General features: G+C 49.8%; 1 protein-coding gene across 1 annotated transcript in view; it reads right to left on the bottom strand.

Annotated features, from left to right (window-relative positions):
• LOC139753321 (transmembrane and coiled-coil domain-containing protein 4-like) overlaps positions 1-15,939 on the bottom strand; it is a 196,434-nt gene that overhangs the window by 45,975 nt on the left and 134,520 nt on the right. Inside the window, exons 2-3 of the mRNA XM_071669640.1 lie at positions 12,729-12,916; positions 6,265-6,412 (exon numbers count right to left, since the gene is read on the bottom strand). Of these exons, the coding sequence (XP_071525741.1) occupies positions 6,265-6,412; positions 12,729-12,916 (336 nt within the window). The remainder of the gene's footprint in view (positions 1-6,264; positions 6,413-12,728; positions 12,917-15,939) is intronic.

Here is a 15,939-nt window from a genome sequence, read left to right as displayed (position 1 = left end):
TCAGTCGTCATTGTAACGAAAGTCTGATGACTGGTAAGGATATACGTACCTTACATATAGTGGGAGGCTGGAAATCCTCCCCTCTCGTTTTTTGATTTTCCAAAAGAGGAACAGAGAAGGGGGCCCAGTGAGGATTTTCCCTCAAAGGCTCAGTCCTCTGTTCTTAACACTACCTCGCTAATGCGGGAAATGGCGAATAGTATGAAGAAAAAAGAAATCACCATAAAAAAAAGATTTACGTTATAATGAAAAATAACTCATGACTTGTGTGTCAAAAGCTAAACTCTCTTTTTTTTTTTTTCTTTTTCACCGCATCTTCCTTCTTCTCTGGAGCCTGTGTCTGTGTCCTCTGTGTCTTACAATGGTTTTCATCCCTGGACTCCCCACCCCCCCTCCCTCCGTTCCGTGGACCAGATCTGTGACACATGACACAGATGGTCTCCATCATACCTCACCCTTACCCCAATCCCCTGACCTCCGCCTCTAGTGAACAGAGTGGCACAGAACACGTGCAACCGACCTCTGTGCAGCAGCAGCGACACCAGACAGTGAGTGAGTAAGAGGATAAGCGCAGCACGTCGGACCTCGCCCCCTCCGTATCAATATTCATAAGCTTGAAAAATCAATATCGTATATCAGGCTGGAGACATACCAGCCTCCAGCCATGATGTACTTCATCCTTCTAAGAGGAGAAGTCTCCTACGTCTACAGTACTTTTACAGGCATTTTGTACTAGAGCGACTACAACGTACATCACTACTTCAAACCACTACAGAGTGAAGGGACACTAAGTACTACCAGATGTACAGCGCTACACTCAGCTACATGTGCTACAAGTATTAAATGTACTGTACTTCATCAACCCACATTCTCACTACTGCAAATGCTATGAAATCTACAACGGTATAATAACCAGCTGTACAGTAGTATGAGGAAACTACGAAGTCTAAAGAGGCCTAAACTACAGTACACGTGTGCAGTAATGTACTTTCTTGTCTCTCTCGAACATCTGGTAAAAGAAATGTGTTAGGGTCATCACAAAGCACTTACGTCACAGGTGTAAACATTCGTGTTAAGGTCGTCACAAAGCACTTACATCACAGGTGTAAACATGTGTGTTAAGGTCGTCACAAAGCACTTACGTCACAGGTGTAAACATCTGTGTTAAGGTCATCACAAAGCACTTACGTCACAGGTGTAAACATGTGTGTTAAGGTCATCACAAAGCACTTACGTCACAGGTGTAAACATTTGTGTTAAGGTCGTTTTACAAAGCACTTACGTCACAAGTGTAAACATGTGTGTTAAGGTCGTCACAAAGCACTTACGTCACAGGTGTAAACATTAGTGTTAACGTCGTCACAAAGCACTTACGTCACAGGTGTAAACATCTGTTTTAAGGTCATCACAAAGCACTTACGTCACAGGTGTAAACATGTGTGTTAAGGTCGTCACAAAGCACTTACGTCACAGGTGTAAACATGTGTGTTAAGGGCGTCACAAAGCACTTACGTCTCAGGTGTAAACATCTGTGTTAAGGTCATCACAAAGCACTTACGTCACAGGTGTAAACATGTGTGTTAAGGTCATCACAAAGCACTTACGTCACAGGTGTAAACATGTGTGTTAAGGTCATCACAAGGCACTTACGTCACAGGTGTAAACATGTGTGTTAAGGTCATCACAAGGCACTTAGGTCACAAGTGTAAACATCTGTGCTAAGGTCGTCACAAAGCACTTACGTCACAGGTGTAAACAAAGCCAAAACAACGAGCTGGTGCAGGTCAGGTAAGACAACGTAATGATAAATAAAAAAAAAAAAACGATCATTTAATCATAACTGATAAAATAAAGAGGAAATACGTTTAGACAAAGAGTTATCACCTGTTTAGTTACTTGTGACGTGTGTGTATACATATTTATAGACGGCTGGACATAAGAGACGACACAATGGTGAACACTGAACAAAAGGTAAGTAATCCCAGCACTCTTGCGACTTCTCCAACCCCACAACGCACTCCTGAATCATCCATCAACACCCCACCACTCGCGGGGGCGCGCGCGCCCACCACCCCCCGCCCGACGTGTGTGTGTGTGTGTGTGTGTGTGTGTGTGTGTGTGTACCTTCCCCTCCTGCCCAGGAGGGGAAGGTACACACATACGACATACCGGTTGTTCTACGTGTCGCCCACGACGCGTCGTCCAGGTACGTACCCGCTCGTAATGCGTCCTCGAGATGAGTAATTTGATCAGCCTCCCTCACGACGAACGGATGGGGAGGTGATGGTCTGTCCGTCTGTCTCGCTGTTCAGATTAATGCACTGACGGATGCTGTCAAGATCAGTGATGGATGATGTCATGATCAGTGACGGGTGCTGTCAAGATCAGTGATGGATGATGTCATGATCAGTGACGGATGATGTCACGATCAGTGACGGATGATGTCATGATCACTGACGGATGATGTCAAGATCAATGACGGATGATGCTACGATCAATGACGGATGATGTCACGATCAATGACGGATGCTGTCAGCCGGTTCTTTCCACGGATGGACGTTGGTCACATAAGCCAGGACCAAGAGTGCCGTGGTTAGGCAGCGTCTCTGATCAGACCAACAGGTCAGAGGTCAAAGTTACGGGTTCATTCCCAGACTGGGCGTGGGGTCAACAAGAACACCATGGTTGGTCGTGGGTCAACAAGAGCACCCTGGTCGGGCGTGGGGTCAGCAAGAGCACCCTGGTCGGGCGTGGGGTCAGCAAGAACACCCTGGTTGGGCGTGGGGTCAGCAAAAGCAACCTGGTCGGGCGTGAGGTCAGCAAAAGCACCCTGGTCGGGCGTGGGGGTCAGCAAAAACACCCTGGTTGGGCGTGGGGTCAGCAAAAGCAACCTGGTCGGGCGTGAGGTCAGCAAAAGCACCCTGGTCGGGCGTGGGGGTCAGCAAAAACACCCTGGTTGGGCGTGGGGTCAGCAAAAGCAACCTGGTCGGGCGCGAGGTCAGCAAAAGCACCCTGGTTGGGCGTGGGGTCAGCAAAAGCATCCTGGTTGGGCGTGGGGTCAGCAAGATCATCCTGGTCGCGCGTGGGGTCAGCAAGATCACCCTGGTTGGGCGTGGGGTCAGCAAGAGCACCCTGGTCGGGCGTGGGGTCAGCAAGAACACCCTGGTTGGGCGTGGGGCCAGCAAGATCACCCTGGTTGGGCGTGGGGTCAGCAAGAACACCCTGGTCGAACGTGCGCATCAGCAGCACCCTGGTCGAGCGCAGCGCAAGCGGCCAGGTGACGCAACAAGACACCGCCGCGCCGGGGGGAACAGACTTCTTTGATGTGCGTCTCTGCAAGCGTGAGTCAAAGAGCGGCTGAGTGCGACACCGGATGACCTCTTGTGTACGTCGTTAAGTGCGTCTGTGTGTGTGTGTGTGTGTGTGTGTGTGTGTGTGGGAAGGAGGAGGGGGTGTGTTAAGGGGTGTGGCTCCAGTGCGTCTCTCGGGTAGGAACTTCTAAAAGGGAATTCTAAATGTAACCAATTTACACGTGATAAACAAACCATGCAGCATTAGACTAATGGGAATCATCTAACAGCGAGACTTGAGTGCTGATAGAACACAGCCGAAAAAAAAAAAACGTCTGAAATACACAAAGAGAAAAAGAAAAAAAGAAATCAGGTGCTTAAGATGGAGAAGATAAACTGGCTTTGGGCATTACCTGACTGAATTCCTGACAGAGTGAGGAAGAGAGAGAGAGAGAAGGCTTAGTAATGCAATACATTAATACAGGCTAAAGCACTATCATTATTCATACAAAAATGTCAGACATTAGTAAACATCAGTGACTAAATAATAATATCATGAAGATATGCCCACTGTATGTGGTTATGTGTGTGGTATATACCTCGCAAGGTGCTATACAGACACACACACACACACTGACCTTCCCTTCTGTGTCCCTCTATCCAAGGCTGGCCACCTTCCCTGACCCCCGGGCTGACCTATCTTCTACTTCCTCTGTCCATAGGATGACCTACCCCATGTTCCATAAGGCCCGAGGGTGACCTACACCCTGCTCCTCCAGGCCTAAGGTTGACTTACCACCCCTCCTCCTTCAGGCCCTGAGGCTGACCTACCACCCTTGCTCCTCCCAGCCCTAGGCTGAACCCCCCCGCTGCTCCTCCAAGCCCTAAACTCACTCTACATCCATTAGCTTTTGGCGACCTCTCCCCACCCTGCTCCCAGAACGCAGAATGATACTCCTCCCCCTATCTTACCCTTTCCTGGTACGCATCATACCTGTACCTTCCAGGAATCCTCGTCGGTCCATGTAGGCCACAGTCATCACATAAATCCAGCTTCCAGTGAGCCCCTCTGCCCTCCTAGTTCATCACAAACATCCTCTCTTATCCAGCTGGCGAGACAATGGCTCTCGTAACCCTCCGTCAGCTGACACACATTCGAGCACCTCGTGACACGAAGACATGTGAAGCAGACACGTCTGTTTCCCCAACCTGTGGTCAAGATTCCTTAAATCCCCAAGGCTTGAGCCAGGACACGGAGCATGCCCAAATCTTGGGCCACAACCTTGAGAATCCTCAGCTCTTGATCCAGGACACGAGGAATACCCAAACCTTGAGACAGGACCAAGGGAGTTCCCAAATCGTGGCCTAGGACCAAGGAAATCCTCGAATCTCTAACCAACTGGGGATGTGCCTCTTCTATCGAGCTAAATCGCAGTCCATTAGCCTCACACAGCTGCCTAACCCTTATCACTCCAACCAAACACCTGCTGGTGAAGGCCCGCTTCCTCCCGTCACCAATACACCAGCCTGGCTAACTGTTCCTGAACCAGTACTATCTACACTCTACCACCTATGTGTCAGTCTCTCTTCTACCTCACTATCTCTGCATCTTCTCACCGCCACCATGACATTTTCCTACGACATCATGTACATTCCCATGAACCCACTCAATACCCTAACATGTCACCATCAACTTTCCATCCCAGCCAGTCACTCCTAATGAGTACCTAGCCATTTAAATCAAGCCACTAATTACCCTGACACACAAGTTACCATTTCAGTGGTACTACCCACTCTACCACGTTAATGAAACGCCCTCCAGCAACAGCAATCGATTCTCAGTATTCCCTAACAATCTAGATACCAATTTCCAGTGCCGCTCTGTCCATCTATATCCATCCTGGCGCCAGCCATGCCTCTCTCCCACCTCAGCAGTCACCCAACCATGCCTACCAACCACCCAACCATGCCAGCCAACCCTCCTCCAACACTTCCCACATTCTTAACCAACCTTGCAACATCCAGCACTCATCGACAAACGCCATCCAATCATCAACTAACCACCATCCAGTTCGTCTTTCACACCACTAACCAACCACCCTCCCTCGCCATCCAATTACTCACCCACGTTATCCAATCAGCCACACTCTCGCTCAACAACAATAGAGGCTCATCAGACCTCCCTCCCCTCTCCCCAAGTAAGGCGTGTGTCTCTCAGCGTTTCCTCTGTCTTTTCCTGGCTGGTTGATGAGGTTATCAGCATTGTCCTGGTGATCCAGGCCCCTCATGACCTCATGAGGCACAGCCAAACCAAGCTACCGCCCCTCTCCACATCCCCCAAGTGTTAAGTTACACGTCACCTCTGCCATGCTCTCTCCATACACTCTACCCACCGCTGACTGAGAGTTCTCTCGCTGAATCGCCACACATGACTTCCAATCTAAACCTTTAAAAAAAAAAAAGTATTTCATTCACTCATGTTGTCTCATCACCCGCATTCCGCAACTCTATATGCCTCATCACACACCCTTCCAGCCTCCTCCCCACCAGACTCCCTAAGCCGTTTTTGTTGCCTTCTCTTGTATGTCTGGAAGAACTCCCATCCCTTAGGGTCCTAAAGATCCCCACTTTTATGATGCAGAATAGGAACCTCCTATATGTACCCCCAGATACTCATACCTCGTCCCCTACCTAACCCCAGGTCCCCAACATACCATGCCAACTGTAGGCCCCTAGATAACTAGAATACCTCGTCTCCTGTGTGCCCCCAGATCCCCACACAGCTGGCCCTTATTTGTCCCCCAGAACCCTTGGATACCTGGCCCTCTATCTCGCTCCTATATTCCCCCTAGACTCCCAATATTCCTCGCTTGCTATGTGTTCCCTAGATCTCAAAGGCACTCTACGTCTTCCTACGTTCCCCCGAGGGACACCCTATGCCTAAGACATCCTAGAACAGTGCAGTGATACCTACCTCCTTGGACGGCGAACATAACGAGATCCTGGACGACCGGGACGCGGGAGCGGGCGAGAGGAGGCTCCTCCTTCAGGATGGTGATGTAGCTACTGCTAGGGCTGGGCTCCACCTCCCCTCGCACCGTAAGCTCCATCACCTGCCGCACCTGCCAGGGAGAGGAAGAAGAGAAGTAAGTGAGGAAGAGTATACGAGGGAGATGAAGAGACAGGGAGGAGAGGGAGGGAAGGGAAAAAGCAAGAGAAGAGTTGAGGAGCAAGGCCAGGGAAACGTTGAGAAGCTGTAAGAGGCAAGAGACCGGGATGAAGCAGCGAAGAGGAGGAGGGGCAAGTGGGGCCAGGCCGGGGCGGGAAGCATGTCTAACGAGCGGGTCAGGTGGATGCGAGAGGAGCAAGAGGCAGGCAAGCAGGCAGGTGTCACGTTATGAGAGTGGAGGCATCTGCAAGGCGAGGCCTGAGTGCGATGTATATGAATGGAGAGGCGTAAGAGAGATGAGGTCCTTGAGAGTCTGCGAGATGGTCACGAACAATGAGGTGGAACACTCCACACAATATGGGGTAAGGGGGGAGGATGGGTGAGTCTGAACACTCCCTCCCCCTGTCATCTCCTCCATCACTATAACAAGACACCCTCTCTCCCTGTCATCTCCTCCATCACTATACCAGGACATCCCCTCCCCATGTCATCTCCTCCATCACTCTATCAGGACATCCCCCTCCCCTTGTCATTTCCTGCATCACTGTACCAGTCTATGGTGCTCCTTCTTCCCTCGTCTGTGATGTCCTGCCAGTCGTCTGCAGGTACACACTTTCACGGATCCATACGGATCTGGAGAAGGCATATGATAGAGTTGATAGAGATGCTCTGTGGAAGGTATTAAGAATATATGGTGTGAGAGTTAAGTTGTTGGAAGCAGTGAAAAGTTTTTTCGCCAAACTTCGATCCCTTCATTCTTCCTCCTCCTCTTCACGTCGCTGAAAATCTCCCCAGTTTTCACGTAACGGGGCTGAGTCTTCTCTCTCTCTCTCTCTCTCTCTCTCTCTCTCTCTCTCTCTCTCTCTCTCTCTCTCTCTCTCTCTCTCTCTTCCTCGTAGTCTACTGCCATCATTATCTTCCCTACATCATCATCCACCGTATGGGTGTAAGGGAAACTAGAACGAATGCAGTGAAGATCAACAAAACTAATTCCGTTACTGAGAATCTAGCCTAATACAAAGAGCTTCAAAGGCCAAAAATGGGTAGATGGGGAAACAGGCACAAGTGTCTTTAGCAAAACCGGTGTTTTTCGTAAATCCTTTGAGGCGGTGGAAGGGTTGTAATTAAAGGGGGTTGTTGCTGGGAAATGGGCTTCAAATTACATTCTTTTTCCTTGGGCCTCTGAGGCTATGGGAGGGATGTAACCTATGAGGTTAAAGAGACTTTAAGGACATCCACGGAAGTCTGCTGTCGTGGACATACAATGTCACGTTCCTCTTTTTATACTTCGTATCACAGTGTCATGATACCGGACTCGCCTGTTACATTAAATTCTAAAAAAAACACACACACAAAAAAAAAAAATCCATGTGACACCTTCTTTTCAGATGATATTCTGGAAACAGATATACCTTTGATATCAACACCGAATTCATGCCAATCATGTTCCAGTGTTTTTTTTTTTTTTTTTTCCCAAGATGCAGATTCTACCGAGAATATGAACGTCGTCCAGTTGTTAAGAAAGGCTTCGAATCCCCTGGTGTGTAGTAGTACAGTTTACGTCGTTTATAATAGGCAAGACCAAACTCCGCATCCACCTCTTGAGCTCAGCAGCTGACAAGGGCTTGTGTTCTGCAGAAAGTCTGGATCTACTTCGACCTACTGAGGAGCCAGAACCACACGCAGGCGCCCGACGCATAACGAGGCAAGACCAGACTATATACAGATACAGACGGGGGTCATCCACATCACCACAGGCTCTGTGGTCTACGGCACGAACGAGAACATTCACCATAAAGTCAGCGAATCCTGGTGGCTCTGTTCCTTCCATCAAGCGAAAGACTAGAACACTGAGGGCTTACAAGTCGTCGTATAGCATATCCTTCTACAGGTATTATCGTGCAAGAAGGTCTCAGCGTTCGTAAATATCTTAAGCCAGTATTACATTACCCCCAAGACTCTAACGAGTGCCTCACCACACATGGTATACACCCCGAGATATCTCAGCTAATAGCTTCGCCACACATGATATTCATGACATTCATAAAAAAAAAAAGACATTTACAACATAAAATATCCCGCATTTAAGTTAAATATCAACAAGGCATTCAGGTTAACACATAATCATGTTAACTTTATTCCATGCGTTACCTGAAACACAGAACAGTTCAGACGGGGCGGTCATGAAATCGAACATCCACCAAGACCCAACGCATATGATGATGGGTCTACAGTACTTGGTCGATCTGGACTAATCATTTCACGTGCAGACAACGGTCGTGCACTAGGTAGGTGCACCTGCAGTACACAAATCATTTGGTAGTGCTCACTGTATAACACAGGTCATCAGGCAATGTTCCTGCAGTAAACAGGCCATCAGACAATGTTCCCATAGCACACAGGTTATGAGAAAGTGCATCTGTAGTACACAGGTCATCGGAGAGTACTTCAGTAGTACACAGGTCATCGGAGAGTACTTCTATAGTACAAAGGTCATCAGAGAGTGTTCCTGCAGTCGACAAGGCCATTCAACAATCGTCTTACAGTGCATATATCACATATCGAATGAGTGCCTTTGAAATACTTATAACAAAAGTCATAGTGGTATATATAGTCATAACTTATTTTCCCCTCTCCTGGGATCTACCTCCTTCAGTTCTTTGACCTCAACACTCTCAGGTGTAGCGCCCTCGCGAAATCACAAGCAAGCACGAGTGGCAGAGTTAGGAAGCGAAACGACTACGTACAATATTCCACAGCCACAACACCTCAGTACTCTGGTATGGTGGCAGCTCGCCCACGGCACCACCACTGCAGCATGGACAAAACCCCCCGTGCTATAAAGGGGGATACATGGCCCACCACTACAGCACCCACTGCAGATATCAACACACAATCCACCCTCCCCCACGTACCATAAGTGGCCATGAATGGACCACCACTACAGCTACTGCAGAGCCATGAACGAACCCACCCACTCTTCCCCCCTCGGACCATAAGTGGGCCTGGGGTCGATGAGGTAAGACTATCGGTAGTTGTACGTCTTTCATTCATCATCATGATCATCAACAGTCTGTCCTCTGCTCCTACACGGCGTGTATCTCATCAGACGTCCACTGAATCATTACCAGAACCAATATGGTAGATGGACGGAGACCACTTGTGTCAAACTGAACACCCTGGATGGTTGGAGACGTCACACTGGTTTCTCAAAAGAACAAATCTATTCATCATATTCCTTTCCATTCAATTTTCAACACTAATAAGAAACGGGTATGCGAGAAGAAAGAAAAAAACAGATGATAAGAAAACATACTGATATCTTTGTTGGTATTTTGCAACTTGTGACAAAGAGATTTCATTTTCTAAAGTGCATCGTATGTTTTCGTGGGTTATCACTTAGAGTGACCAGCGAAAACTCCCACACGAGGACTTTACCTTCACTTTTCTTTTTTAACCTTTGAATATTAAGGTAATACAGGTGTGTCCTGAGCCAGACAAACGCCCCCACACTGGTGAACAGAAGAGAATTATATTCAGGTTGAAAATAAGATTTTCTTTGGTGTTTGACTGTCACTTTTGTTCCTACCCACTCCTGCTCTCTCTCTCTCTTCTGGTGCCTGAGAGTTGTACACCGCCCTGACTTCCTCAGCCAGCAGGGTGTGGGGGTTGTGTGGCACCACAGGAGGTGGGAGGGACTGCTGTGGTCTCCTCAGCCAGCGGGGCAGTGGTTGTGTGGCACCACAGGAGGTGGGAGGGACTGCTGTGGCCTCCTCAGCCAGAGGAGCAGTAGCTGTGTGGCACCACAGGAGGTGGGAGGGACTGCTGTGGCCTCCTCAGCAAGAGGAGCAGTAGCTGTGTGGCACCACAGGAGGTGGGAGGGACTGCTGTGGCCTCCTCAGCAAGAGGAGCAGTAGCTGTGTAGTACTACAGGAGGTGGGAGGGACCGCTGTGGCATCTTCAGCCAGCAGGCCAGTGGCTGTATGGCACCGCAGGAGGTGGGAGGGATTGCTGAGGCCAAATCAACTCTTGGGTGTATTTCTTGTGAGGATGTCGCGAGATGTGTTGGCGTGTGTGTGTGTGTGTGTGTGTGTGTGTATCATTTATCACTGATCTCTCCACCACACCGTCCTGCCTCCTCCACTCCTCTCTAACAGGCTTCATTTCCTCACCTCTCCTTCCACACAAGATCTCTTCCCTCGTTTTCATTTACCTTTACCCTATGGATATGCTACCGTCGACCGCCACGATCTTATCATTAGATTTTTACGGTTTCATTCATCGCACGATCTCTTGCTGCTGCTGTGACGAGGGACATAAGAATTGTCCTACCGTCCCGTCTTCCCTTCCCTTGGCCCGCTGTGAAAGACAGAAGACCCGTCCTGCCGTCATCCGTCAAATCTTCAGCTACCCAGGTCTGTGACGTCTTTTCCTGCCCGCCGTCTTTTCCTGTCATTTACACAGCTCGCCTTCCCTCCACTCTACCCTCCATCTCCATCCTGAGCTCTCCCTATCTATGCCACGTTCCATCGAAATAGCGCTACCTGCTTCCCCCTTCTCTCTCTCTCTCTCTCCCGCACATTTCCTCTTCTAGTCAAACGGGAGAGAGAGAGAGAGAGAGAGAGAGAGAGAGAGAGAGAGAGAGAGAGAGAGAGAGAGAGAGAGAGAGAGAGAGAGAGAGAGAGAGAGAGAGCATCACCCATGATAATCTCTGGACAAGGAGGCCAGCGGGCGTGACGCCCTCTCCCAGACGACCTCTCCCACCCACACGCCCTCCCTCCCTCCCTCCCTTTCCTCCCTCGTCACATCTCCCCGGCCTCCCTCCTCCCCGGCCGTCAGGTGACCCCGGGCTCGTTATACCTAATATTCTCGACCCATTATCTTAGAGACACGTAATTACCAGAAAGCATCACCTGCTGTGTCTCCTTCCTGCCTTGCCCCTCACACACTCTCCCGTGCCTGCCTCACCCTCTCCCTTCCTTCCTCCCACACGCTCCCATCCCTCCTCTCAACACTCCCTCGTGTCCCTTCAACCCTCTTCCCTCCTTTTCACACTCTCCATCCCATCCTCTCACCTCTCCCTTCTGTCCCTTCATCCACCCTCTTCCCTTCTCCCATCTCTCCTCTTAATTCCTCCCACACTCTCCCTCCCCTCCTCTCAACACTCCCTCGTGTCCCTTCAACCCTCTTCCCTCCTTTTCACACTCTCCATCCCATCCTCTCACCTCTCCCTTCTGTCCCTTCATCCAGCCTCCTCCCTTCTCACATCTCTCCTCTTCCTTCCCTCCTCTCACCTCTATCTTCCGACCTTTCACCTCTCTCATCCCTTTCCACCCCTGTCCCGTCCATTCTTTTTCATCCTACTTCTCTCTCTCTCTCTCTCTCTCTCTCTCTCTCTCTCTCTCTCTCTCTCTCTCTCTCTCTCTCTCTCTCTCTCCCCTCCCGCTGGACATAGAAAATACAGGATGGCGTGAAGTCCTTTCCATATCAACACTAAACCCGAACATGTCAAATGATCCTGGCGAACATCTCAAACAGAATAACAGAGCAAAAAAAAAAATATCCACAGCAAATGGCCTTTCTGCACCACAAAACATTCTAGTATCATTGTAGGAAGGGAAAGTACCGCATGACCGGAAGCGTGTTCAAGTAACACCAAGTGTGAAAAAAAAAGGGAGATCGAAAACGCACTTCGAATTACCGTCCAATCTGCATCACTTCGGTTTAAGTGGTGTGGTGTGTAGCCTTACCGACCATGATGCATGTATGGACCCTTCCAACGACTGGCCAGGCATTGGTTCAAGTCCTGGGCATTGCAGTCGGTCCACAGTCCACCCATCTGTTTATCTTCCCTTTGGGGTTGGTCGATAAATTGCGTACCTGGCTTAGGAACACCCAGTGTCTGAGGGCCAGAGACGCCCTTCCTCTTCAGCAGTGTGATGATGGCTCAAGCCTTTTCATCATGAGGACCTAACCCTTTACAGTCGTCCCTACGATGTAGCAAGTGAGGATCGTCAACACTTATACTACTACTACTATTAATACTAATACCAATACTACTAGTACTAGTACTCCTATTACTTCTACCACTATTACTACTACTACTACTACTACTATCATTAGTGCCACTACTACCAGCGCTAATACTACTGCTACTACTATCATTAGTACTACTACTACCAGTGCTAATAATACTACCACTACTTCTAGTGCTACTACTACTACTAATAAGTTCTGCAACTATTACTAGTACAGTAAGTGGGCCTGACCTGTGGTGGAAGGGCCAGGTGTCGGGCGAGCCTGGCGAGGGTGGAGAAGGCGAAGTCGGTGTCGGCGGAGTTGTCGGCGTCGGCTGGGGAGTCTGAGAACAGGTGGCAGAGCGCCGAGGTGACCAGGCCGCAGTAGGCGAACCTCCCAGCGTCCGTCAGGGCCTCCGACAGGGGCTGCGTCGACACTCCTGCCGGAGGAGCAGAACACCAGAGGTTAGTTACCTGCCTTAGCGAAGACCAGCGAACAGGCAAGAGACATTAGCTCCTGTGGGTGAATATGCGCGGCCACACCATCAACAATAAAACTGTGAGGTCGGGAGAGTGGTTTGCACTCAGGAATCCACTACGACGAGACTAAAAATATGCGGCCACTTAAGTCATTCTAAATGAGACAAAGCGTAGTACATACACACCTGGTAGTGCTCTCAGTTGGCTTGGGGAATGATACACACACACACACACACACACACACACACACACACACACACATTCCCTACTTCATAATAGATGACAAAGGGGTCCACACCCGTAGTAGCTTTTCCAATAGGATCGCGTAGCGATCACCGATTGTTTTCTTAGGACTATCTTAAACACTTTTGCAAGACGTGCGAAAAAAACTCATCTGTTCCCTCTGCGCCCCACGTCAGAGAAGCCTCTTCTGCTACTGGCCAAAGTTTTCCAAAAGCGATGTCTTGCTGAAACAGGACGAACCCTACCGTCCACCATGGTGGGGGACCTCGCCACACCGTGCCAGGATCACCTGCCCAAACCATGACGTAAAATGAATGATCTATTGCGTCATGACTACGACAGTGATGCCACTTCCTGTACGGGATATCATATTCATCACACACCGTGATGCTGTTCAGTTATGTGGAAGGTCCTACACTATACACCCGGGGTTGTGTGTGTGTGTTGTGTTAGCATACGTACACACACAACTGGCTTGGCTGATCTATTTCTCAAAAGAACCTACACCTGACAGGCTAGCTAGGCCAGTCAGTGAAGACCATGTCCCCACACAAGAACACCCCCTGATAGGTGCATTAGGCCTGGCAGTGAGGACTATGTGGCTGGCCAAACCCGTCACAGATGTGTTGCTTTACCCCTAAACCAGGTTGGTGCCCATATATCTGCCAATCAAAGGAGGGAGGACCAGCTGCGTGTCGTCTACCAGCACCGGGGGATCGAACATATACTTGAAGTATGGAATGCTCGCCACTCCACTACCCTCCCTTTGTATATCTATGGTGCCACAGAATCCTCAACTATCGTATGCACTTGTCACACACGTCCTATGAATCCTGTAAGACCTCAAAACAAGCACGTGTGACGACTGTATGTTAATAATCCTAATGGAACTGCTTCACTGGAAACATTCTCTTCACACACACACACACACACACACACACACACTCTGACCTTTTTACCTCAAATTACCCCCTGCACTTCAGTCAGCTGCAGCACGCAATAAAGGGGTCAGTAAAGGTTTGATGACGTGTTAAGGAGGCAGGAGTGTAGCGGACATGGTGTGAGAGTGAGGGCTGGTATAGGAGGAGTGGGATGTAATGCTAGCGTGGGAGGTAGTGTTTGTGTGGGAGGCAGTATTTACGTAGGAGGGAGTGTTTGTGTGGGAGGGAGTGTTTGTGTGGGAGGGAGTGTTTGTGTGGGAGGGTGTTTGTGTGGGAGGGAGTTTTCGTGTGGGAGGGAGTGTTCGTGTGGGAGGCAGTGTTCGTGTGGGAGGCAGTGTTCACATGGGAGGCAATGTTCGTGTGGGAGGCAGTGTTCGTGTGGGAGGCAGTGTTCGCGTAGGAGGCCGTGTTCGTGTGGGAGGCATTTTTCGTGTGGAAGAGTGAGAGTCATGGTACAGGTGGAGTGGTGGAAAGCGGTGCAAATGTGGAAGACACAAGAAGCTGTGTATATTGTGTACAAGCGTTTGACATTTTGAAGAAGCCTCAAACAAACTCACAATGCTAAACATGCCTTAGTGTTTAGTGAAACTCGTCTGAAAGCAAAAATTTTCTGCCTAAGTCAATCTACATCTATCTAACTATATCTATCTATATCTATCCATCGATCGATCGATCTATCTATCTTCCTCTATTACCATCACTCACCCGTTAGCTTTACATCACCATCATTCACCATCACTCACCACCTCAGTTACCATCACCATCAGTCACTCTCACCAGCCTAGCTCGCGCGGGGTGTAATACTATCAATAAGAAAAGGGAAGCGGGGTAACTTTCCGCTAACGGATGGGGGTAACTACGTGGTAAGGGAGGTAACTCAATACCCTACCCCCCCCTTGCTTATCCCAGCCGGGGGAGGGGGGAGGGAGGGGGGTAGCCCCTCCTCACCACAAGAAGGGAGGGATTGGTAACTCATAGTGGACAAGGGGCAAGGAGGGGTGGGGGAAGGAGGGAAGGAGGGAGGGAAAGAGGGAGGGAGGGATGGAGGGAGGGAAGGAGGAGGGAGGAGGGAAAAAGAGAGGGAGGGAGGGAAGGAGGAGGGAAGAAGGGAGGGAGGGAGGGAGGACTGGTGCAGCTTCGTAACTCACCCTGGGGCCAGGTGCGAGGCATCACAAGTGCGCTTGGCTCAGGACGTAACAGTCACTCAGGACTGGGGGGGTCCTAACCTCACCGCCATAAACCAGAGGACATTCTCCACATGGGAATACCGCGCTCTTCACCGCTCGGCTCATGAATCCTGCGACCCACCAGCGCGTGACCCTCTTTACATCACAATACCAGCAAGATCGACGCCACACACACACACACACACACACGCGCGTGACCCTCTTTACATCACAATACCAGCAAGATCGACGCCACACACACACACACACACACACACGCGCGTGACCATCTTTACATCACAATACCAGCAAGATCGACGCCACACACACACACACACACACACGCGCGTGACCCTCTTTACATCACAATACCAGCAAGATCGACGCCACACACACACACACACACACGCGCGCGTGACCCTCTTTACATCACAATACCAGCAAGATCGACGCCACACACACACACACACACACACACACGCGTGACCCTCTTTACATCACATTACCAGCAAGATCGACGCCACACACACACACACACACGCGCGTGACCCTCTTTACATCACAATACCTGCAAGATCGACGCCACACACACACACACACACACACGCGCGCGCGTGACCCTCTTTACATCAC

The sequence above is a fragment of the Panulirus ornatus genome, chromosome 14 (assembly GCF_036320965.1).
Source record: "Panulirus ornatus isolate Po-2019 chromosome 14, ASM3632096v1, whole genome shotgun sequence".
Taxonomy (NCBI): domain Eukaryota; kingdom Metazoa; phylum Arthropoda; class Malacostraca; order Decapoda; family Palinuridae; genus Panulirus; species Panulirus ornatus.
This window is presented reverse-complemented; position numbering and strand designations above follow the sequence as displayed.